This window comes from Chroicocephalus ridibundus, chromosome 19, assembly GCF_963924245.1.
Source record: "Chroicocephalus ridibundus chromosome 19, bChrRid1.1, whole genome shotgun sequence".
In the NCBI taxonomy this organism is placed as follows: domain Eukaryota; kingdom Metazoa; phylum Chordata; class Aves; order Charadriiformes; family Laridae; genus Chroicocephalus; species Chroicocephalus ridibundus.
Genome location: NC_086302.1, coordinates 5,423,117 through 5,447,453, shown reverse-complemented (window position 1 = coordinate 5,447,453; position 24,337 = coordinate 5,423,117). Strand labels below are relative to the sequence as shown.

Sequence of the window (24,337 nt, the reverse complement as noted above, 5' to 3'; positions counted from 1 at the left end):
AAATCCCACCACCTGCACAGAGCCTGGCTCCGCGTGGCCGTGAGCGATCGCCATGTCCCCCCCGCCGCCACCCCGCTGTCCCCCGTCCCCCCCGCCTCCAGCTTCACACGGAGCATTTGGAGTCACCCGGGGGCAGAAAAAGACCCCCGAGAGTTGCGTCGCATTGCAGCGCCCCCCTCCCACCCTCGACACGGCGTCCAGCTCCCCTCCGCCTGAATACCAGACACCAAACCCCGCAAAAGAAGGTGAAAGAAGGAAAAATCAGTAAAAAAAAAAAAATATATATATATATATAAAAAAAATAACAAAACCCCAGCCAGGGGCGGCCCCAGCCAGCAGCGCCGATAACAACCTGCTGCCGCTTGACAGCCCGCACATGGCAAAGTCCAGCAAACGGGAGCCGCTGCACAAACAACTCGGGTTTTGCCCGGCAACAGCCTCCTCCGGCTCCTGCTGGTGAAGCCAACGTGGCAGCACGATGCCGGCGGCACGGCCAATGGCCGGCATGGCCAGTGGCCACCGCGCCACGGCACGCCGGCAGCTGCACCAGCCCCTGCGGGGAGGGGGAATGCGGCAGGTCCCCAAATGCCCCCAGCGCTCCTCGTCCTTCTCCCCGCCGCCGGCAAACGCCCCGCGCTATTTTTAGGGGTGTTTTGCAAAAGCTCCGCGGATGGGATGCCGGAGGCCGGGTGGCTCCGGCCACCCCGAGGTGTCCGCTGCTGGCTTTGCAACTTTGAGAGGAGCAATTTGGGGTTTTAATTGGAGATGATCCGAGGCGCCGGAGGTGCCTGCTCCGAGGGGAACCCGGCCCCACGCTCCCCCCAGGGCCAGGGATGCTCTTTCAGCCCCTGTCACCCCGGTCCAGCTCCATCACCGGCTCCTTTCCCACCGCCGCTGGGAGCCCCGGAGCTGCCTCACACGGAGAAAGGGGGGACAAGAGCCAAGATGGTCCCCGGCCAGCACCAGGGCTGTGGCTACCTGAGGCCACGAGCTCTGGGTTTGCTTTGGCTGAAAACATCAGCCCGGAGACGAAAAGCCGCCTCTTGCTTCGCAGCAGCGAAAGACACGTGGTGTAAGCAAAGCAGATGGCGGGGGGGGCTCCCTCTGCTCTTCCCTTTCTGCCCCCCAGAAAGTTCCGGACAGGAGGGGGACGGGCTGAGGGGGACCTGGGGACCCACGGTGGGGAGGGGGGGTGGTGGTGTCAGGCGATGGTCCAGCTGGAGACGCTGCCAAATATTTAATATAAAAATATCCCATCGGAAGACGGTTGAGGGCTGTGCCAGAAGGATGTTCACCCCCCAGCTGGCTGCCCAGAGCCTCCGGCTGTCCGGTGGGATCATCCAGAGCCTCCGGCTGTCTGGTGGGACTGGAATGTGCCATGGCCCCTGCCTGCAGAGCCGGGGCTGAGCCCGGCCGGGCGGTCGCCGAGCCGGGCAGTGCACTCGCTCGGCAATAAGGAGCAGCACGGGATCCCCCATCTGCTCCGCAGCCCCCCGGCTCAGCCCCTCGAGAGGCCGTCGGCACGTTACCTGCGGGCTCAGCGCTTTTCCCAGCCTGTTTGCGATGCTCCTGCCCACGGAGCAGCCGGCTCAGGCTCCCAGCAGCCACGTCCCGGGCGGAAGAAAATGACCTGCCACCCCCTCGGAGCTGCCAGGGGCTCGTACCCACGCCGTGTGCCAGAAACGGGCGCTAGCAGGCAGGATCTCGACCGTCAGCATCTCCCGAGTCCCTTTGGCCCACCAGCCTCACCCAAGAGCACTTAAAGTTCCATCTTTTGGCTCAGTTTGGGCTCAGCAGCGCTCATTTTTCAAGCAAAGAGGACTGCAGGAGGGTTTCTCCCCGCTGGCCAACTCCCGGGGACTCACCAGGGGCACACAGCAGCCTCGCGGCTGGGCTCGTTACGGGATTCGTCGGGAAAAAGGGTGGCAAAGGAGAGGCAAAATTCCCTCGAGAGAGAGGAAACCAAGAGCCGAACCCAAACGCCCCGTTTTCCCAAAACACGGGGAGCACGCAACGGCTCGGTGGTTATTTAGGGCTCGGCAGTGCCCTCATTAGCGAGCCGCTGACTGGACAAGTCTTGCTTTTAGTCGAACGGCGCGCGGCCAAGAAAGCTAAGCAGGAAGGCCAGACGGATTCCTTAAGATAAGTCACCTTAGAGCAAACGGCGAGGTTGGCCGGGGACAGCCGTCGCCTTGTCCGGCCGCCTGGGACTTCACCAGCCCAAACCCCCCCCCCTGCCCCGAGGGTGAAGAGAAGCAGCAGAGACCACGCAGGGACCCTCTGCAGGGACCGACGGGCACATCCGGAGCAGATACGACCCGTACTGTTCTTTACGTGTTTCCTTTCCTTACGTGCTCCGCTCCTGGTGGCCATCCATCTCCTCCGAAAGGTGGATGGCCACCATGGCCGGTCACCCCCCCCCCCCCCCCGCCTCCCCACTAACAGGGAAAACCCGCCGGCCCCCCGCCGTGGTGGGCTGGGAGAAGGAAGCCCAGAGGGTTTGCGGGGTGGAAAAGGGGGATTCCTCCGCAGCCGTATCCTTGGAGCCGCGGAGTTTGGTAAACCCCGACGCGGTCCTCGGCGCCGCAACGCTCCGACGGGAGCCGCGAAGGCTCAGCGCCTCGCTCCAGGGAGATGGGTGTGGGTCCGGCAGGATAAACACCTGAGAAATGGTGGGGTTTTACTGGTTTTTATGGGTGGAGGATCCTCGGGAGGGAGCCGCCATCCCCGCGTGCTCCAGGAGCGGCAATTGAATACGGGGACGGCTGGTCTGGCCCGGGTACGGACGGGGGTTACAGCCAAAACACCTTTGGACTCCCGGAGCTCTGGAGGTTTCCTTTGGAAGGAGGCAAAGGGCAGCCGAGATTTCTTCAGGGAAAACTCGGGAAAAAGGGAAAAGCCGCATCCCAGAGGAGCGGGTCTCATCGCCTGTGCGGGTTTTCCCCCCTTAGCAGACGACGGGGCAGCGCTGGGTGTTTCCCCCCCCCCGCGAAAACCCCACTTGTTTTCTACGGGGGTCCCAGCTGCTCCCCAAGTTTCCCTTCGCTCTCCCAGTTTCCTCGGCCCCCTCCCTCCCCTTCCCTGCCCAAGGCTCGCGTCCACCTCTCCACCCCCAGCTACAAAACCGCACCTTACCGAAACCTTAAAAAAAAAAAAAAACCCAACAAAAAAACCCACATTAAAATCCTAAGCGTTTGGTTTTTACAGGCAATTTTAAAGCCCGTTGCCCCCAGGACGCGCCGCCCGCCCGAGCCAGCGCTCCCAGAAAGCCCCAGTAATTAGGGAGGAATGGAAGGGAGCGGGTCTGTGGGTAATTACCTTGTGGGTAATTACCGGCGGGTTAAGTCGGTTCATTCCTGCTGTCAGGCTGCAAAACTGGTCGTAGTCATTTGCCTGCTAAAGTTTCTGGTCTTTGCCAGGGGGCCTGCAAGTTTGGAAAGGAGATATTTATTCGAGTTAATGACGTTAAATAAATAAATAAATAAATAAATAAATACATACATACATGGATTCAATCCTCGTGGTTAGCAGATCTCAAGAAATCGCTTTGCGAGACGTGTTCGTTGCGCCCTGGAAACCCAACCACCTCCAGCTCCGGGAATTTTGAGCTTCTGCCTCTTGAGAAGAGATTTCTGCCGGGAACGGGGAAAAACACCGACCAAAAATCTGGAAGTCTCCTTTTCGACCTTGATTTCGTTACTAGCAGGTGGCTGAGATCAATATTTAATATTTAAGTGTGTTCAGTTACTGTCAAAACCATATTTTCCTAAAGCTCGGATATAGAAGTAAAGCAATCACAACCCCAAATAAATTAAATATATATATACAAATATATCTTTCTGCAAACATTCAAACTGCTTTAGAAGCCGTGGGTAAACCGCGGAGGGAAGGAAGCCTGTGCTAGCAGATAAAGGCAGGAGCCAGCCATTTCTTACACCCAAGATCTGGCTGGGAAATGCAAAAAATTGCCCGTAAACCTTTGGAAATCCTCCCCGCGGCTCCGGCCAGGGAGCGGCCCTTCGGAGACACGGGAGGTGGAGGGTGAGGATCTGGCTCCGGCTCTCCCCGCTGACTCGGAGCGCAGCCTTTGGCACATCAACTCTCATCTATCTCCCCACCGGCGGTAAAAACGAGGATAAATTGGGCAGATTCCAGGACGGGCAAGGTTTGCGCTGAGCTCAGCAGAGATAAAGCGCCCTGTAAACGCGGGCACCGCTGGCACGCTTAGGCAGCGTTAGCCGGGAAAAATGTGCCAAGCTCGCCTTCTCGTGAGCCTTCTTCCTTTGGCAGACACGGCGGGATGCGAGCTTGCGATTGCGGCACCTGCATCTCCGGAGGGTTGTGATGAGCGGCGCAGGGTGTCCTTGGAGATGTTCCCCAGGGGTCCAAGTCTCATCCAACATAGTCATCGCTGAGCTGGATGAGGGGACAGAGTGCGCCCTCGGCAAGTTTGCCAATGACAAAACTGGGAGGAGCGGCTGACGCACCAGAAAGCGAGACCTTCGGTGAGACCTTCGCTGCCGTTCAGCGAGGCTGGAGTGTTGGGTGGAGAAGAACCTCATGAAGGTCAACAAGGGCAAGCGTAGGGTCCTGCACCTTGGAAGGAATAACCCCAGGCACCGGTACAGGTCAGGGGTTGGCCTGCTGGAGAGCAGCTCTGCAGAGAGGAACCATGGAGTCCAGGTGGACAACAAGTTGCCCATGAGCCAGCAATGTGCCCTTGTGGCCAAGAAGGCCAATGGTCTCCTGGGGGGCATTAAAAAGAGCGTGGCCAGCAGGTGGAGGGAGGTCATCCTCCCCCTCTGCTCTGCCCCGGGGAGGCCAAATCTAGAGTGCTGGGTCCAGTTCTGGGCTCCCCAGGTCAAGAAGGACGGGGAACTGCTGGAGAGGGGACAGTGGAGGGCTATGAAGATGATGTGGGGACTGGAGCATCTCTCTGCTGAGGAAAGGCTAGGGGACCTGGGGCTGTGCAGCCTGCAGAAGACCGAGAGAGGATCTCATCAACGCTGACCAATACCCAAAGGGTGGGTGTCAGGAGGATGGGGCCAGGCTCTTCTCAGTGGTGCCCAGCGACAGGACAAGGGGCAACGGGCACAAACTGAAACACGGGAAGTTCCATCCCAACACGAGGAGGAACTTCTTTGCTGTGAGGGTGGCAGAGCCCTGGCACAGGCTGCCCAGAGAGGTGGGGGAGTCTCCGTCTCTGGAGACATCCCAACCCCGCCTGGAGGCGTTCCTGTGCCACCTGCTGTGGGTGACCCTGCTCTGGCAGGGGGTTGGACTGGGTGATCTCCAGAGGGCCCTTCCAACCCCTCCGTTCTGTGATCCGAAAACGAGCCTAATAAGGAGGGACGAGGAGCTGCTCAAGGCCACCGACGCGACGCTCAGCTCAGAAAGCCCCAAGTCCTGTGAAGGACACACCCAACAAACCCTGCTGCCTTTGCACCCTCTCCCCGGGTATCCCCAGCACCCTCTGCCTGGGTTTTTGGTCTAACCCCCATTTTTGGTCCGACCCAGCACAGCACGAGGCATCACCCTGAGCCGCAGAAACCCAGCGAGGTGGCAAGAGCTCCAGCGCTCCAAGAAGGACTTCCCTCCCTCCAGGGGCTGAAATCCAGCAAACCCGGGATGAAATCCCTGCCTGGCGCACATCAGCCTCTGCTTCCACAGGCGCGAGAAGACAAAGAGATTGGAAGAATAACAAAGAGATTGGAATAGCACCTACGAGAATGATTTCATAGAAACTGTCTTTCTTCCCTGCATTTAACCCTGAATTTCGTTATTTTGGAACAAGTCTGGTGAGGAGCGGCTGAGGGAGCTGGGGGTGTTCAGCCTGGAGAAGAGGAGGCCGAGGGGAGACCTTCTCGCTCTCTACAGCTCCCTGAAAGGAGGGGGCAGCCAGGGGGGGTCGGTCTCTTCTCCCAGGGAACAGGCGATGGGACAAGAGGAAACGGCCTCGAGTTGCGCCAGGGGAGGTTTAGGATGGACATTGGGAAAAATTTCTTCACAGAAAGGGTTGTCAAGCGTTGGAAGAGGCTGCCCAGGGCAGCGGTGGAGTCGCCATCCCTGGGGGTATTTAGAAGCCGGGCAGACGTGGTGCTGAGGGACATGGGGTAGTGGTGGCTTTGGCCGTGTTGGGGTGATGGTTGGGCTCGATGATCTGAAAGGTCCCTTCCAACCTCGACCATTCTCTGATTCTTATGTATTTGTCACAACTAACGACTCCCAGCCAAACAGCTGTTTTCCGCGCGCAACTCCGGGCTTTGAAAAAAATATCTAATATGGAAGGATTAGTTTGAGCTGGAAAAGCCGTCGAGGTGTTTCCCCAGAACTAGGGTTTGCCTCTTCCCACCCGCGCCCTGGGAACAGACGGCCGAGGACGGGGCAGGTCCCCTGCCCTACCAGGGGAAAGCACCGGGACGTCGTAGCCACAGGGGACGGGGAGAGCGCAAAACTCAGCTCCGGCTCCCACAAGGACGCGGGACATTTCCAAAGGGAAATCTGCGGAGAGTTTGTTTGGTTTTGGTTTGGTTTTTTTTTTTCCCCACTACCAAATTTCTGCTGGAAAATTAGAATCTTTAAATAACCCCAAACCAATAAACCAGGTTTTCCTCCAGACTCACGGCTGAGATAAGGGGAAGAGTTGAGAGACACAACTGGTGTTCACTCACCTCGTTTGCGTCTGTATCCTAAAAAAACCCAAAAAAACCCTTATCCTCGGTGTCTTTTTGTTTCCCACCAAGAGCGTTATTTCTTTATTTTTTTTTTCCCTGTGCTCTGCCTTCATTCATGCGGTTGGGGAAGGAAATGGAGAATAGATGTGGTCGGATACAGCCGGATGGGTCCTGGATGTAACCAAGTAACGAGGATCCTAGCAACAGGCTGCACTGGGAGGATTTAAAGATAGAAACAAAAGTAGGAGCGAACCAAACAATGGAAAAATGCCGCCTCCTTCCCATACGCACCAGACCCCGAAGCAGCACGACCGACGCTTCGACCAGGCAGCCGCCAGCAGGAGATAAACCAGTTCCAGGCGGGGAACGATGCTTTGGTTGTTGGCTTTTTTTTTCTTTAAGGCAAATAGAAAGTATCAGACACAGATGAGGATTCTTTTTTTTTTTTTTTTTAAAACACTTTTACAGTTGTCAAGAGTTTTGTACAAATCAAAGCATCCCTTTTAAAATCTCCATTATTACAAACATACAAAGGAACAATGTTATTACTACAAATCATCGGCTACTCAACTGCATGATCAATTTATCACAATTAAAAAAAAAAAACCCCAAAACGTAAGAGTATATACAGGGCCTTTCTCCCTCTATTTATTTCTGTATCTTGAGGGAAGCGAAAAAGCAGAGCCCCCATTTTTAAAAAAAAAAAAAATATCCCGTCAACGCACCTCATTTTCTAAAAACGTGTGAAGTATAAAATTAGGTGAGTATTTTCCTGCTGTCACACTCTGGCAAAGTGTAACAACTTTTTTTTTTTTTTTTTTTTCTTTTTTTCACATCAGAAGTCTCCTACAAAAAAAAAAATTAAAAAAAAAAAAAAAGAACAAAAAAAAAAACCCCACATGGCAGAGTGTCTGATGCTGCAGTGTGCTCCTTCCATGCCGGAAGCCAACATCATCAAAAAAAAGTGCCTTTGAATAAAGTCATCTTTAGTAACAAAAAAAAAAAAAAGAAAAAAAAAAGGAGAAAAAAATAAATCACAAGTTAAAAGCTTAATAAAAACCCTGACGGAGCAGCCGGCCCTGCATCAAAAAAGACAATTTCTCCTCTTCGCTACCTACCTTTAGCGCTGCTCCAAAGGTTTTTATCTCCTACTCCTCCGCCCCAAGGGTCTCCAAACCCTGAGCTCTTTCTTCCCAGCCGGAATGGAGCTGGGTGCCCGGCTGGCGAGGAGCTGAGCCGTGCCTTCCCCTCCGCACTGGCCAAGTGCTTTTTATCCACCCCCCCCCAAACCCCAAAAGCCCGAGCCTGGGGAGCTGGAAGGGTCTGTGGTCTCCGTGCCGTTTCTGAGAAGCACGTCCCTGTTACAGGGAACTTCCGTAGCCCTTTTATTCTGCTGGTTTTCGATCAGCAGTGAGAAACGTCCCTGGAGAGCCCCCAAAAAAACCACTCCCTGACTTGGGTCGCTGCCTGAGTAAGCGCTTTCCTGGAGCCAACCTGGCCCCTATTTCTGCATCTGGAAGGGAGCTATGGGGCAGGGAAAGGGGGAGAAGAGGGCCAGCTCCATCCACGGACCGAGGGAAGCAGAAGGAACATCCAAGCCTTGAACTCTCCTCGCGTAAAGCAATGGAGTAAGAGACGCTTGATCACACCAAGCTGCAGAAGTCATCAAAGCCTCAAAGGTCACCGAGTAACCAGGGCACCGGGGCAGGGGAAGGGGGATACGGGGTGAAATTTGGGTCTGTATCATTACACTCTGGCTCCCAACCCAAAAGGTATCAGAACAAAACAAGAAAACACAAAACCAGGCAGTTCGGTTTGCCAAGTTGACATAGAAAAGCAAAAAAAACCAAAACAAAACAAACCCAAAAAACTTCCAAGATAAATACATAAGCCCCCGTTTTTGGAAGCATCTTCAAAAAGCTGGATCAACCGTTCTCAGCAGCGGCACAACCTTCCAGTAACGTCTGTTGGGCTGGTGATTTATCGGCTTCCTTTTGAAGAGGGAACAGTTCAAGAAAAAAAACAAAAAAAATAAAAAAAAATTCAAGCTCCCACCACACGCAGCTCCCGTCTTATCTGCGTTAACGACTGGCCACGGTTATTGCCTCCCAGCAGCAGGTTGGGAACCAGCACGAAGTCTCTAATGCAGCAGGTTCCTGTTTGCTAATGGAAAGGGTTGGCAGTGGTAGTAACTGGTTAGGAAAAAAAACTTCGTCCAGAATGCAGTACTTCAAGGGGTGTGTGTGGGGGGGGGGAATATTTAGGATGGCTGGGACCTCTCCCCGCGGATCAACAGACCGGTACTCAACAGAGATCGAAACCAGCCACGCTGAAGCATGCTGTCGCAAGGCAACACACACCAGGCGTTTCCATCGAGTCCACGGCAGTGGGATAGTGACAACACTGAGGTTTTGGCTTCCAGCGATCAGGCGGGTCTCCTAGACTCCTTGGCTAATGCTGGGGAAAGCTCCCAGACTGGGGGGTTTGGTTTTAAGGGGAGGTTATTGCTCCCGACTTCTCAGGCTTTTTGCCCTTCGACAGGGCAGCTGCTTGCTTCAGGAGTTCTCTGTTCTTGGCCTGGAAACACAGTGAAAACGGGTATTTAATGGCACGGATCATCACCGGTTCTAGGGATCCTAGAATTGCCTGGACAGAAGCTGCTGGCATCCTGCGCGCAGGCGAAAAAAAAGGAGGATGTTGCTGCGCGGCATCACAGCACGAGCTCAAGTCCCGCATCTCATCTCTAACCACCCAGAAAGGGCTCTGCACATCCCTTCCCCCTCGCGTCCCCCCGCTGTAACTGAGAAGTGGGCTGAAAGTTAACAGCTTCCACGGTGAAAGGTGACAAATGCGCAACTCGCATCAAACCAGCCGAGGACGCTCACCAAGGTCAGCGGGACTGGCTTTCCTTCCTTCCTTCCCCTTTCACCAGCCACCCTGCTTCCACAGCGTGAGAGGCGACGGAGCAAAACTCTGGTGACTGAAGCTCCCGTCCTGACTCTTTGTTTTAGCAACTCGAAGGCCAGCTTCCCCCACCCCGCGCTCTCACTTCTATCAAAAAAAGCGGGTTGGAGCAGCTGACTGTTCTCCAGCTTTGCTTCACCCTTGGTTTCGTCACGTGCCACCAATGTTTTATCAGGATTCAGCGCTGTGCTGACCCTGCATCCCCACTAGAAGCCTTCCGAACCCACCAAACATGAAACAACTTAGTCTCTCTATTTTACGCTGAATTAAAAGTCATGGCAACTTAGGCACAAGGCTCTCTAGCCCCTTCCACCAAACTTCTGAGCTCACTCTCCTCTAGCCTATGTCGTAAATCACGCTACAGCAGTAGGATAAAGGGTAGAACCCATGTGAAGCCAGATACGGGTCTTCTGCATTGGTTTCCAGTGAATGAATGAATATGCAAAGGGTTACTAGAGGAATTAAACCCTCTGCTCCAGTGCTGCACGCGGTAAAGCAGCTCCTTTTACCTCCTGCAGACTGGAAGAATACAGGCACCCCTGCTTCCCCCCAAGAAAAGACAACACAAAATAATAAAACCCCCACAGCACGTTCAAAAAAGTGAATCATATGAACACTTCAAGGCACCTACAGTACACCGAGTGGATTTGAATTTTTATTTTGGAATCAGTGAAGAAAGTTTCCAGAGCCTCAGTCAATGCCAGCTGAAGTAAAACATTCGGACACCAGAGAGAAGGAGTTCGGGGCAGTCCCAGTCCGAGCTAAGTACAAACAGCACAGACATGCAAACCCCTCTCCACCCACCCAGGAGAGACAGAAGGCTGCAGGCAAACCTGCTCGTGGAGCTGCTGCTCCCTTTTTCTTTTCAGAATTAAGCAAGTTTAAGGCTGTTGGAAGGTGTCCGACAGCTTTCAAGGCAGAAGTCCTCCTTGAGCTACAGCAGAGGCAGCAGCGGGGTATCCTGTTCCCACACACACCGAGCAACCAGCGTGCGCTGCCTTAAACCACTGCAAGGATGGGGGGGGGGGGCGGTCGTCTCCCACTTAGCCCTTGACCTCGCAGCCAGGGCTGTCAAGGCAACCAAAAAGTGGTGGTTTGGGCTAATGGAAAATTGTCTATTCAGAACCGGAGTAAACACTAACTCATTCTTTGCAGGCCACCCAAAGCTACGAGATAGAAACAGCTCTGGGCTGACACAGGCGGCGCAGGATCAATAAAGCAGAACAGAGACAGAAGGCTCTGGCTGTCATCAGTCCCTCAAACACAAACCACCAGTGCCTCCCAGCTCACGAGGAGCGGGACGCGCAGCCAGCCCTCGGCACACCACACACAGATATTCCAACCTTCAGACAGGCTTACAGCGCTTAAGAATGTGCATTGTGAAGGGGATCTCACAGGCACCAGCTTTCTGACAGCAGCTGTAGTCTCTAAAACCTGTCTTCCACTCCGATAATTAACTTGGGTGTGTGCTGATGGAGGAGGGGCTGTTTTCTCAGGGGGAACATACAAGCCTTTTGTCTTATCCCCTCCCATTTCTCATGGCTAGGGCTTTAGACCATTATAAACCCCAGAGTAATTAAAGGGTGCAAAGTTCATTTCTGTGTCTGGTTTCTTCCCTGTAACCAGCTCCCCTTTGACCCGATCTTGTCGGTGGCTCAGAGCGTATTCATGCTGATAGTCTGCCTAGTGTTTCCATGGCCATGACAAGAATCCTGCTCTCCCTGTTCCCTCCAGCTCAGGGACTCCTTTATTTGGACTAGAGAGATACAGTGCTAGAGGAACTGCCAATTGTTTCTGAAGCTTTGTTCTCTCTGGTAACCGGTCACATAAATCACATTAAGAGCTACGTGGTGCAGGGAGCTGACAAAGGTTCTGCAGTCGGGAGAAACAGGTTCAAACCTGCTTTTGGCAAGGGGTTAAAATGAGTTTGAGGGTTCCCATCTAGTCCACGGGGGACACAACACAGCGCTTTACAATACAGAAGTCTGAGCCTGAGTAGAGAGCAGCAAGGAGGATATAAATAGGGGTTATGATGTACCGCAGCCTGGTACAGAGCTGGGGAGGGGCTCGCCCGGCAGAGCAGAGAGGCCGCAGGACAGGGCGGAGAAGCGTTAGAAGAGCTGTGTGTGCAGCAGCTCACGGGGTGTTGTGAACAGGAGTGTCCTCGGTCACTCCTGGGTACAGCACAGCTCAGCAAATTAAAACAAAAATGCTGTCACCTGTAACTGCTCCATGACCTCCTTGTGTGTCTTCTCCATTTGGTTCATCTTTGCCCTCATCTGCGATTCCTGGTACTGCAGGTCGGCCTTCAGCTCTGTGATCTGCAGATAAACCAGTAAGAAGCAAGTGAGGTGGAAGAAGAAATAAAGGCTTTAACCCCAGGCGAACCTTGCCACAGAAAACACCTCTGCAGAAGTTGTGTGAGACTGGATGAGTTCAGAAACGTGCTGGGGTGGGTAGGGGGAGCGCAAAGAGACCAGAACCGTACCACTGAGCAGCACAGAGAAGCAGGAGCAGCCAGGGCTGTCTTTCTGCACAGAGCGGCATGTTTCCTCTCAGTTTTGCCCCAACATGGAGGTCTCCAAGACAGTGGTCAGAAAATGACCCTTTATGAAATGAGATCTCCTGGGTGGGTCCAGAAACCCCCTTTAACTTTGGAAAGGAGGCAGCCTGGAAACAGCCAGAAACTCTCTTGCTCACTCCGAGATAAAAAGCCAGACTCCGCTGGAGTGCGATCTGCGTGAATATGTCAGCATGCTGTGGGGGGGAAGCAAGCCAAGGGCTGTACCTTCTTCTCCTTCTCCAAAATCATCTGATCTTTCTGGTGCAGCATCTTTTTTAAAGTAGCCACTTCCTCCTTCAGCTGGGCAATGATAACAAAGTGGTCAGTGCCAGGAGAGTCCAGGGCGAGGTCCGGAGAAAAACTGCAACAAAGAAGAGGGAAAGACTCTGATCAGGACCCCTTCTCTTCCTTGAGGCAGGGAAACGCCCACAGATGGCACTCGAAGGAGAACGGGAATCGTTTCATGGTACACATTGTGTCCTCCAAACACTCCTTGAATGCAGGTGTTACCTGTTTCCCTGCCCTGGATGCCACATGGAATTGGGGAAGCACATGGTATGAAACAGAGGCAACAGGGATTACGTGCGATATATTGAGTTGTATTATCGCGTGATCAGCAGGGACATGGGACTGCTACAGGTGACATCGGCCAGTGTCTGCAGCAACCATTCAAACAGCAAGGATCCCTTTTCCAACCAAAGAGTTGGGGACAGCAACCAGAGAGCTAATGAAACTTTGTACAAGCACTTAGGAACCCTCCTAGCTCGCAGGCAGTCCTTGGATGCACAGCAAAATTTTTTCACTAAATGTAAACAAACATTCTGGCAAGGAAGGAACATGAAAGAGAAACAAATAACCTCAAGCTAAACAAACACAGCAAAGGGAGATACCTAGATTAAAGTCAGCACTGTCCTCAGCAGGGAAAAGGGGTAAAAAGACATGCTGGACTTTTGTATTTTGATTCCACCCTGACACAGCAATTTAGGAAAAAGTTTCATCACCACTTGAGAGCAGGAACGATTCTCTCCAGAAGACAGAGAAATAGCCGAACGCACTACTTGTGCACCACCAGGTACTCTAAACCTAAGCAACCAGCTGAAAACTTATCTGGGCAAGTCGCTCTCCTGCACTGGTGATTCACAAATGTCCCTACGTGATACCCAGTGAAGGGGGCAGCCACGCACAGTCTTGCACTACAGGAATATTTCAGATTGTAAAATACAACAAACTACAGGCCCAGGGACCTCACCTGATCTTTGCCTGCCTTCTGTTCCTCACCGCTGTAACGATAAACCCGATTTTTTATCTCCTGGTGATAAAAGGGCAGCACACTCCCAGCCACACACACCTGAAATTGCTGTATAAAAAGTTAACAGTAATAAGACAACAAAGCTTCACCTAGAAGATTACTTCAAGTCTGGCCGTTGTCAGACAGCACTGCTGCTATAAATAGCCAGGGCTACCTGAAGCCTGACATTTTTTTAAAGCCTCCAGAGTAGGTCAATATATCTTAAGGCCTGCATTCAGCTCTAAAGCTGGGAGCTGCAGCGGACTGGGGAAGGCATGGTCTGAACCCAAAATGCTCCCCCTCTCAAATACGCTGCCACCTCCGTGCTTCCAGTCCCCCATCCGTACACTGAGGCTGAGAACACTGTCCGCTCACTTCACACAGGTTCTCCTCTTGTGCCTGGAAATAATCCACTGCCTAATTAAAAGCACACTCTGTGTCGTTTCGACTGGTTAGCAAGGATCTGGCAGAAGAAAAGGCTCTTTCCACCACTGTGCTGGGGAATCTACAGAGGGGAAACTAAGCAGGGGCAGCTTCACAGATCTGAAAGTCACAGGACAGCCCTGCGGCACTGGGAGAGAAAGCTTGGCAAAGGAAAACTCAGAACGGAGGGTCTGCAGGAGGCAGCCTGCAGTGGAAGAGTCTTTCATGGTTAAAACACGCTGACAGCAGAGCCCACACCGTAAGATGCGGCAGGTCCCTGGGTACACCAGCTCTGGCGCTGTGCTTGTCACGCTGGGCAGCTCTCGAGTGCAGGAGAGGTTCATACACGCACATTAGTCGAGAATACCTCCATTTTAAAACCATTCCCGAGTACAGTTTCCCCAAGCGGAGGCTGTGCAAGATGATGGTGGGTGCTCCAGCACCTTTCTGTGTGCAAGCACATTACCAACAGCAGCTTTAATTTCCCACTCAGTGCAAATATGCTGAGGAGGAGAGAAAGAGAGAAAAAAAAAAAGCAGCCTCTACAGAGAAATAAAGGCTTCCTCACTGATTCCCTCTGGCTAAAAACAAACGCTTGCTTACACCATTCCTTTGCCCAGGCAGGCTTGCCTCCTGCCATATCCTGGGGTGATAAAGAGTGCTGGGAGATGCTCACATTTCCCTGTGCGGCTCCGGCAGGAAAAATTCCCTCCTTGTCAGCTCCTGTTGCAGAGCACACTGTGGAGTCGAAGAGGTGAGAGCCGGCCCTGCCACCCAGCGGGGAGAAGGGACAGGCAGGCCACCAGCCTTCCACAGAGCTGCTCTCGCACTCAGACGACCCGGTAGCCAGACCCAGGGCGTCGAGGACTCTGGGCTCTGCACCCACAAGTGGGTGACGGTGGGCTCAGGGTGCCCAGGCATCCTCTCCTGTCAAGTATGTTGAGCGCAGGCAGGTATTTTTCTGTCCAGTTGCTGCAAAATGCACCCTGATATGTGTCAAGGTGCTAATTAAAGAAGCAGCTATGTTTTTTCCTTTTTCTTTTTTTTTTTAAAAGACTGACAAGTTAGTAATGAAAGGTTTCTCTGTCTTAAACCCCGCGTTATGGAAGCAGCCCGAGACTCCAAAATTAGAAGGAAAACTGCCAAATACAAGTTGCTCCATTCCTTTAACAAACAGATTAAAAATTAAAACGACCAACCAACTAAAAAAAGCCATTACCCCTACAAACAAACTCCATACTCCTAGCCCCTTGGAACAGGTCAGGGGGACATGCGCTTTGAACAGTCTAAAATGCATGCCTCTAATTAAAGTCATTTAATGAGCTCCTGTTGCTTTCAATGGAGACAGAGGAAAAAATGGAGTTCTTCCTAAGCCACCGGCCTCTCTCTATGACTACCTTAAACTCCATACCTGTTAAATGGTTGAAATCAGCCAAAACAAACACCAAACCTGAAGATTTTGCTATTCAAGTCAGGCTAGCATAAAGAGGCACGAACCAGGCTGACCGAACCAGCACCCAAGTTTCACCTCAGACAAAAATACCCGCCATGAGCAAAAATCCATCCAGGTCAACAGGAACCAGCACCTGAACTTACACTTCCTCTAACACCACCAAGAGCAGGTGCAGTCCAGGACTTCTCTACGCAAATGAGAATGGTTGTACTAAATGAACTTTGCTGCTCAGCATCCTGCAGCATCGCTGCCCTCCCCCAGCCAGCTCAGTCAGCAGCGCTCATCGTGGCTTGGTGTTAAAAGCACAATTTAGCACCTTGTCTATAGTCACAGAAGAAGGGACTGCAGCGTGTTGATCCGCAGAGTCTGGAACATAAAAACACTTCTGGCAGCATTTGCACAAGAGGATGGGGACACCAAGCCCTGCCCGAATCAGGGCAGCACAGCACCAGAGGCTGGAGGTGACACTGGGGTGCTCACACAGGCAGGGGCAGCCCAGGACAGCAGGATTAGTAGGTCAAGGTCTGCAGTGATCAAGAGACAGTGGGCAAGCAGGGCCAGTGCTGTTAGCTCCTCACAGAGCTCACCCAGCACAAACCATTCATCGCCACACATTAAATGACCTCGGAAATCACTCAGTCCCCATATCACAGCCATTGGGAGCAACATCCACTCCAAAATATGTAAGAGAATCACATACAGAGGGAATTCAATAAGACGCACTTATTGTATCCACAAAGGAGCGACAATTGCAGATAAGCTGGACCCTGCTGGAGATGTTGCCAAAGTCAACTGAGCTCACGTGTGCCCAAATTTTGTCCAGCTGAAGGCTGCATCAGACCTTTGACTAGAGCCCATGGCCAAGACACGCTGTACAGAAAGCTGTGACTGATCTCAGCAGCGAAGAGGTGCTGGATGCGTATCACCCCACTCCAGACTACGCTGCTGCTGCTGAAAACATCCTTGCACTGCGGCAGGCCCTAACTCCACACTCAGGCTGCGATCCGGACTCCAGGCTGACTCTGGGCGGGGGGAACAATCTTACAGAAAATTGTGCAAGAGGGGAGGGTTTTGGGGGGGTTCATCCTCACAAAAAGCCCTGCAACTCCAAAACCACACTTAATGAACCACCGTTATTATTCCTCTCAAGAAACACAGCCATGTGTCTATTTAAGGCAGCTGCAGCTTGCCTTTTCTACAGCACATTGCTGGAGCTCTTCAGTAGTTGCTAAAATTACACACAGTTTGTTACTGGGATTCATCAAAAAAAGTCTGTGGCAAGGACCACAGCCTTGGCAGGAGCCAGACTGACAACATCTGACATAAGAGCAAAATGAAGGCATTTGATTCCTTTAGTACACGCTCCTGTTTTGCAAACGAATGGCTGAGCAATTGATGCCAGAGCATGGGACCTTTTGCTTCTTGGGTATTTTCAAGCCAGCAGGGGTATTACAATGAGTTGCCAGGTCTCAGCCCAGGCTTTAGTGAGCAGATAAAAATACCTGGTGCTGCGCTATAGCCCGGAGAGCAGCCTCAGCAGGTGAGCAGGAACCTCTCTAGAGGGAACGCTGATGGGCTGCACCAGTTCTACCAGGGATCTCTCACCAGCACTGAAGGCAGTCAGATGAATTCTCTGACCACTCCGTGCTCAGCCACAGCTCCCAAGCCACAGTTAATCCTTAGATTTTCCAGCCTTTCACTGAAAACACCATTCAGATGATAAATGGTCTTTTAGACAACTCCATAGGAATCAGCGCCTTACAAATATTTAAGTTCTGTTTCCCATTGTAGCATTTCACATATTAACAAACATCGACAAGGTGTCAATAGTATCTATAGGATAGATGTGATTTGTGATCTCGAAGACAAGACCTTCAAGGCAGGTAGCAATTAATGAATTACCAGTGGCTTTAACAGACCCTTTGGCACTAATGAGCCTATGCTCTGGTCCCAATTCACTGCTGTTTGGAAAGAAATCCATCGAGAGGGACAGTTTCCGTGTAGGAGGCATTTCCCAGGGAGTGAGGGAGGGAGGGCAACAGGGGAGAAAACAACGGGTGATCTCACTTCAGGATGTCAGTGCCTTGAGAAACAGGACAATGGTGGGCACCGAGACTCTGTTGGGAAGCAGCCCACTGCGCCAACGTGGACGGGGCACTCTGGATAGGGGGACAAAGCATCTCGGGAGAGGAAGGAACGCTGAGAATCAGAGAGGAAAGGCAGGAATGAAAATATGCATGTACAAGACCGTAAAAAAATAAAAATCCATCTCAATCTCCTGTTTCTGCTAGTGACTCCCATTCTGCTGCGCATGCAGCTGGCATCAACACAATCCAGCAAAAACTGCGACTGCAGAATGGGATCGGATGCTTTCAAAGCTGTTTGGTTGCTTGTCCCTCCCCCAGAAGGCAGGAGAGGAAATGGGAGGTGGGTCTCGATCCTCTCCTCTGAGGCGGCTCCCTGCAGATCAGTCTGATAGCCCCGAAAGCACAAAACCTGCAGACCTCAACCCTACAGCGCAGCCAAGAGCCCCCCTCTCCCTGTAACAGCGTGGAGAGGATAAAGCTGATCTGGCTGCAGTTTTTCTAACTGTTGGGGAGCTCAGCCAACAAGCAGTTTCTATTCTAGCAGGTACAGACGCTAGGTATTCTTTTCCTCTTCAAACCTATGTCTAAATGCCAGATAAGACTGGCACGCCAGGTTCCGGAAAGCTGCTAACACAGCCCCTCAAGGTCCCAAAGCTCGAGATCCCTGCTCTAGCACAAGAGCTTTCTCCTATTTGCACAGAACTCTGTCTTATAAAAACTTAGCAAACAAGACCGCCCGCCCACAATTTCCCCATGTAACAGGCTCACCTGTCACCATTGGCAGATATAGCATCAAACTTGGCTTTCTTCTTTGGGATTTCGTTCTGAATAGAAGAGGTGGATAAGGTTTTCTGGCTAGAAAAACGAGGAAATCGTATGTCAGAACCTAAATGACTTGCAGTCTAAAACAGAGAAGCAGATAAATATTCCCACCCACTTTGAACCTATTAAAACAAGATTTCCTAGCGCAAGAAAGAATGATAAAAAATTAATTCCTTGAAGAGTAGCTGGAGACTAAAAATAAACAGAAAGCAATGCGTCAGTCAGATCAGTAGGTAGGTGAACAACTCACGCTTAAAATCTACATTTCAATCATTAAATTTTACAAATGCAATTTAGCTTTAATTGTATACAAGTTCAGTAAGTTGAATCACTAAAAAGCACTGTCGGACTACAAGTCTACTCCAGCGCAGTGGGGTTTGCAAACTAGCAAAGCCTGACTTAGCCAGATTCTCCTGAACAACAGACAACTGCCAAAACCCATCACCAAGGTGCCGAGCCCCCAGGCGCTTCTCCCAGTTACTTTAAGGAGCGCGCCTAGGGAGCGTGGAGCAGCCAGGCACCCTCTTTGCTCACCCCAGAGGCAAGCTCACCCTGCGCAACAGAAAAGCTCCCGCAGGTTACCTGTTATAGTGGCTGCCACTGCTGAGCCTACTGTACTGTTCCTTCTCTTGCAGGCTCGCCCGGGAAGAGCTGCTCAGGTGTTTGCACTGCTCTTTGGTCTTCTGTAGGACCCGTTTGTAGGACAGCGTGCACAACCAGCATAGCAGCTTGCCATCCACCTGGAAGGCGAGAGAAAGAAAGGGGGAGAAGTTTTGGTCTTCCTTCCTGCCCACAAACCAAACACTGAGAAGACAAGAAGCACCGTCAGGCTTAAGATCATATACGAACAAGCAGCAATCCAAAAAGGATCCCTTGAGTATCTGGAAAGGGTAAGAATTGCATCTGGCATGGCTGGTGCAATGCAGACAGCACTCATTAATAGCAGCTTATCTATCGTAACAACAGCCTCTGCCAAGCTTCGCTTACCAACCGTCTTATAGCACTCATTCCCCAGGACAGGCTACCTCTGGTGGGATTTCTGTCAAAGCAACGCCAAAGAATGGTACGTGACAGGGTAATCACTGGAGACCAAAACACATCGGGTCTCTGCTTGAGGAGGATCCGCAGGAGGACAGGGATTATCAGTGAGAGATGTTTATAGCCTGCAGGAAGCAGGCCTTAGAAATACACACCTCCTAAGAAGCACTTATGTTGTTTAAGCACAGGGCGTGCAGAAGCCATGGAATGGGGTTCCTGGTGGAGGTATGGCACTTCCAGCTCCTCAGGCTACAGCACAAATATCGTTCCCCGCCCCTCTTCCCAAGCAGGCACCTCACGTTTCACTCAGAGGCGCGTTCTCCTTTGCCAGCCCACCTACCCTTTGGCCAAATGCAAGAGATCTTCCACAGCTGATCTGGCAAAGGAGTTGAGCGGCTCAAAGACTAAACAGCTCCACAACACAGCTCCCACAGCAAAGCGCAACTCCAGAAAAACACTTTACAACAAAGAGACCCCCCCTTTTGAAATGCTCAAGATTATGTGAGGGAGATGGACAGACAATCACTGCCATCAGCCCTTTTACCTTTTTGGCCTCCTTTTATAGAGATACTGACCTTCTTTCTGTCATCCTTCCGGTCAAATGCACACTGCTGCTTGCACTGCTCGCAAGAGTGCGGAGGTCCGTATTTCTTTTCGGAGTTCGTGCAACGCTGGCACTTGTTTCCAATAAATGCTGCTATAATGTTGCAGTACTGGCAGGGTTTTGGCTTTAAGAAACAAGAACAACTGATAGAGCAGTGCTGCCTAATTACATTAATACATTGCTCTTTCCCCTTCTCCCCATCACTTCAAAACTTTTATTTCCTCATTCCAACCTAAGTATAATGCTGATCCAGGAGACATAACTACATCTGGACCGCTGGTCTCCAGCTAAATGTATTTAGCCATGGCACCCAGACCATTTATTAAGGGCTATGAAATCTTCAGAAAATGTGTAACACCAAAATAGAAACAATCAAAATTGCTTTTTCAGATTTCAGACAGGCAGGAAAGAAAGATTTATCACTGCTTCCTGCAGCAATCTCAGTTTGTGTAAGCATGCTCTTGTTTCTATTGGGTATCGAATAGTTCATTTCCTGGCCTCAAATGATGCAGAGCGTCTCTTTTCTGCACTAAAAGAAGAGAAAAGGTAAAAGCTTCACGCTTGAGGGACCCGCATATTATTGATCAGTCATGCTATTACAACAGAGCCAACCTATAAAACTGCTCTGGGATTCAGCAGGATAAAGACAAGAAAGATGAAAGGAAAAAAGGCTGGTGAGAACGAGCCCTGCTCACTTACTGTTCCATAGAGCTTCACGTTCTGAGCACACTTCTTGCATATTGTGTTGGTTTTGCTGTTGAAAAGAAGGACAGATCATTCTATTAACACTTCCTCAAAGAAAATTAAACCTCTGTGGTTAGGATCTCAGTCTCCCCTAGGCTCTGTCTCTAGTGGCAAGACTGTTTTCATCTTCACTAGGGACTCAGATATCAAAGTGCATTTCCTATACCCATCTGGTTGAGGATAATTTGCCAAAAAGTAGTATTAGTAGGAGGTATTTTTTAATTAAGGCATCCCCAGATGACACCAGTTTTTTGCCCTTACAAATACAGGGGTCTGATCAACGGCTAATTGGCAGCAGGCGTGACTCAGCACTGGTGACAGCCTCAGTTCTGGAGGAGGTCCGGTCTGGATGATGAGGTTAAGGCAGGACAAATACACCTCTGTCTTGACCAACAAACACAGGAAAGAACACGCCACACACTGCCCGCACTCAGCTACTGGATTTAGCAATCCTTCCTCTGTAAGCTACATAACTTGCAAAAAGGCAAAAAAGGCAAAAGCACAGCTAAAGAAAACACATTAGGAAATAATTTTTGGATACCAGGAATCAGATAAGAGGAAAACTCATGAGAAGATGCACTGACATCCTTTACTGGAAGATGCATCTGAACCCTGACCAAAAATAAAAACCAAGCAAAAGGTGCAAATCTAAGGACACCACAGAGGCATACCAACTCGCCCAGCAGACCTTTGAGGAAGGCCAAAGTTCCCCCCAGTATTCCACAGCAACAATCTGTTAAGGCTCAGTCATCAAAGGCGTGGAAACATTACGGTTCCTCGGGTGCGTCTGTTCTAAAGAAAACATCCTCTCCCCAGTTCAGCGGGCATTTACCTTTCCTGCTGGAATTCAGTCCTGCAGTAAGTGCATTTAACAATGGGATGCGCAATCCGGCACTCCTGCAACAACAGAAGCGTTTGGTGAGATGCAGTGCTTCCCCCACACACTGTTTCCCAAAAATACTAGATCACCTGCTGACCTCTGCACCCACCGCACGTACACACATCTGCCAAACCCTTCCTCCTTGTACAGTCATGTTGCTCTCACAAGGGCTGAGAGCAGAGGAAGGGCAACAGGAATGGCGTGTGTCACAGGTGACCCACAAGTAAACTGAGATTCGTAACGAGGGCTTATTTGCGCCCAACGCCCACAGACAAGGGTCACAGTGGTTGGCCTCACCTCCCAGGGCAGGAACACGGAGTCCTGCCACAGTTATTCACACCTCTGCCCTCCACAAGCTTCCTGTGCCCGGAGTGCACTGTCCCGGCTCTTCTCTCACCCCATGCTTCGGAGGTTTCCCTGTGCCCGTCTGCTTTACCCCATCTGCCTCAGCAATCCCAGGCTACTTCATTTCCTGCCCTCTATTCCTTGTCTCATCCCTGATCTCATTCTTCCTCACCCATCCAGACTGTGCCCCAAAACCCATCTACCTCCTTCAAGGTACCACAAGATCTCCCCTAAACATCCCCAGACCGTCCCAAACACCCTGGCATCCCCCAAATGCCCCAGCCCTCTCCCCTTGCTAACACCCCCCCTCACAAACAGCCCTTCAATTGCCCCCAGGCCTTCCCTCATGAACAGCATCCGCTTACCCCCCAATTCTCCACAACAGCCCCACGACTCCCGCTCCAACGCCTTCCAAATACCCCCAGCACCCCCAAACGGCCTGCAGTGCCCTCAGGTCCCCCTGACAAACAGCTCCCAGATACTAGCCCCTCAACGCCATATCCCCCCCCCCCCCCCCGCCCCGCAACGGCCCCCAGGCTCTACCAGTCGCCCCCATGCCTCCAGCCCCTCCCCACACAGCCCCCAACTGCCCACCCCGTACCCTCAGGCCCCAAACAACCTCCCCGAGGCCCAAACCTCCCTCAGGGCCTCCCCACAAACAGCCCCCACCCCTCAGTTACCCCCAGGCCCTCCAAGAGCCCCCAGGCCCTCCAAACGCCCTCCTGCCTCCCTTCCTTCCCAAACAGCCCCGTAGTCGGCCCTTCACCCCCCCCCCAGCAGCTCCCTCACAGACAAGCCCCCCGCAAATCCCCTTCCCCCCAGCGCCCCCACGGGCCCCACCGGCCTCCCCGGACCTTGCAGAGCTGCTGGCCCTGGCTGAGCGCCTCGAAGGGGAAGCGCTGGTGGCACTTGGTGCAGGCGTAGAGCGCCGCCATCCCGCCGCCCCGCTGACAGGCGCAGCCCTGCCCGCCCCGGCCGCCCGGCTGCACGGCCCCGCCCCCTCCTGCCGCTCCGCCTCCTCGCCATTGGTCACCCGCCGCATCACTCAAGCTTTAGCCGCTTCTCATTGGTCAACGCAGCCGTCATTCATAAGAGGGGGCGGAGCGGGGCCTCCTCTCCCCCACCCCCCCCCGCCCTGTCCCTCCGCGGGCGTTGGGGAAGGGGAAGCGTTGACGTCACGCGCGGGGCGCTGCGCGGTGACGCAACCGCCCTGCCCGCCCCCTCCGCGTGACGTGTCACGGGGGCGCGCGCGGCCGCGCCGGGTGTGTGTGTGGGGTGGGGGGGGGCTGGCCCAGAAGGCCTTGCGGGAGGGGACCCGGAAGTAGGGCCGGGGGCTGAGCTGGGCCAAGGCCGGGGGAAGGGGTTGAGCCGAGGGGCTGAGCCAGGCCGGGCCTGGGCTAGGGAAGGGGCTGAGCTGGGCCAGGGTTGAGGGAAGGGTCGGACCGGGGGAAGGGGTCGAGCTGGGCTGGGCCGGGGCTGAGCTGGGCCGGGCTGGGCAGGGGCTGAGCTGGGCCAGGTTTGAGGGAAGGGGCTGGGCTGCGGAAGGGGCTTTGCTGGGCCACGGTTGAGGGAAAGGGCTGGTCCGGGGAAGGGGCTGAGCTGGGCTGGGCCTGGGCCAGGGAAGGGGCTTTGCTGGACCAGGGTTGAGGGAAGGAGCTGGGCCCGGGGAAGGGTCTGGACTGAGCTGGGCCAGGGTTGAGAGAAGGGACTGAGGTGGGCCGAGGCCTGGGGAAGGGGCTGATTTGGATCAGGGCTGGGGGAAGGGGCTGAACTGGGCTGGGCCAAGGCCAGGGGAAGGGTGAAGGAGAGTGGTGGCAAGGCTAATCCACGCTGAAAGATCCAAAGATCCGTAGCTGGTGTGTGTTAGGGGAGAGCAGGATGAGGAGGACACGCAGGCCCAGAGGAGGAAGGGAGGCTGGCTTAGGGCAGGGCTCAGGGGCTGGGGAGGTGAGGAGATGCTGGAGGGAGGGGAAGGCCTCTGCAGAGGTGGGTGAAGGAGAGGCTGAAGGAAAGAAGGGAGCAGAAGACCGGCGAGGAGTGGGTGTCTCCACCTTCAAAGTGGACTTGAGGGGGAGCAGAGCCACGTGGGTGGGCTGGAAAGGCTGGAGGCAGAGCAGGGGCAGAGGGAAAACTGTGTCTCAAAGGTTGAGGGAAAGAGAATTGGAGGAAAAGGAAGGGAGAATGAGGTAGGAGGTAGTGTCGCAGCGAAAGGAAAACCTTCACGTGAACTTGTTTCCCTCTCTGCTCCCGCTCCAGCAGCTGCTGGCCCGCTGCTAGGGCAGCTGCTCATCTGCAAGTCCCAGGCGCAGCCAAGACTCTGATTTGCATGGGTGGATCTGCCTCTGGTTTGGGGCAGGGTCAGCGCTGCAAATTGCAGCTCGCTGTGTTTACGCCGCAGTTTGGGTGCTGGAGTTTGCAGCTCCAGACGCTGGGAAGATTTTATTTTTATTTT

General features: G+C 52.9%; 1 protein-coding gene across 2 annotated transcripts; it reads right to left on the bottom strand.

Moving 5' to 3' along the window:
- Positions 1-7,101: 7,101 nt before the first annotated feature.
- Positions 7,102-22,873, bottom strand: FAM76A (family with sequence similarity 76 member A). Of its 2 annotated transcripts, XM_063355954.1 has the most exons (10): positions 22,740-22,835; positions 21,493-21,557; positions 20,616-20,670; positions 19,888-20,040; positions 18,857-19,014; positions 18,221-18,307; positions 17,433-17,564; positions 12,427-12,562; positions 11,858-11,959; positions 7,102-9,251 (listed from the first exon to the last, which is right to left on the bottom strand). In XM_063355954.1, the coding sequence occupies exons 1-10, from the start codon at positions 22,818-22,820 to the stop codon at positions 9,165-9,167; spliced, it is 1,056 nt and encodes a 351-aa protein (XP_063212024.1). In that variant the 5' UTR covers positions 22,821-22,835; the 3' UTR covers positions 7,102-9,164. The 2 variants fall into 2 exon arrangements, with proteins under 2 accessions (XP_063212024.1, XP_063212023.1); XM_063355953.1 differs by lacking the exon at positions 17,433-17,564 and having other exon boundaries at positions 22,740-22,873.
- Between the last annotated feature and the right edge of the window lie 1,464 nt (positions 22,874-24,337).

Excerpts from the sequence above, each read along its gene's own strand:
- FAM76A (XM_063355954.1), bottom strand. The coding sequence starts at position 22,820 with ATGGCGGCGCTCTACGCCTGCACCAAGTGCCACCAGCGCTTCCCCTTC. Across the intron at positions 12,563-17,432 it reads CAAGGCACTGACATCCTGAA|TTTTTCTCCGGACCTCGCCC; the intron begins GTGAGATCACCC and ends TCTTTGTTGCAG. Across the intron at positions 9,252-11,857 it reads AGGTCATGGAGCAGTTACAG|GCCAAGAACAGAGAACTCCT; the intron begins GTGACAGCATTT and ends CTGTGTTTCCAG.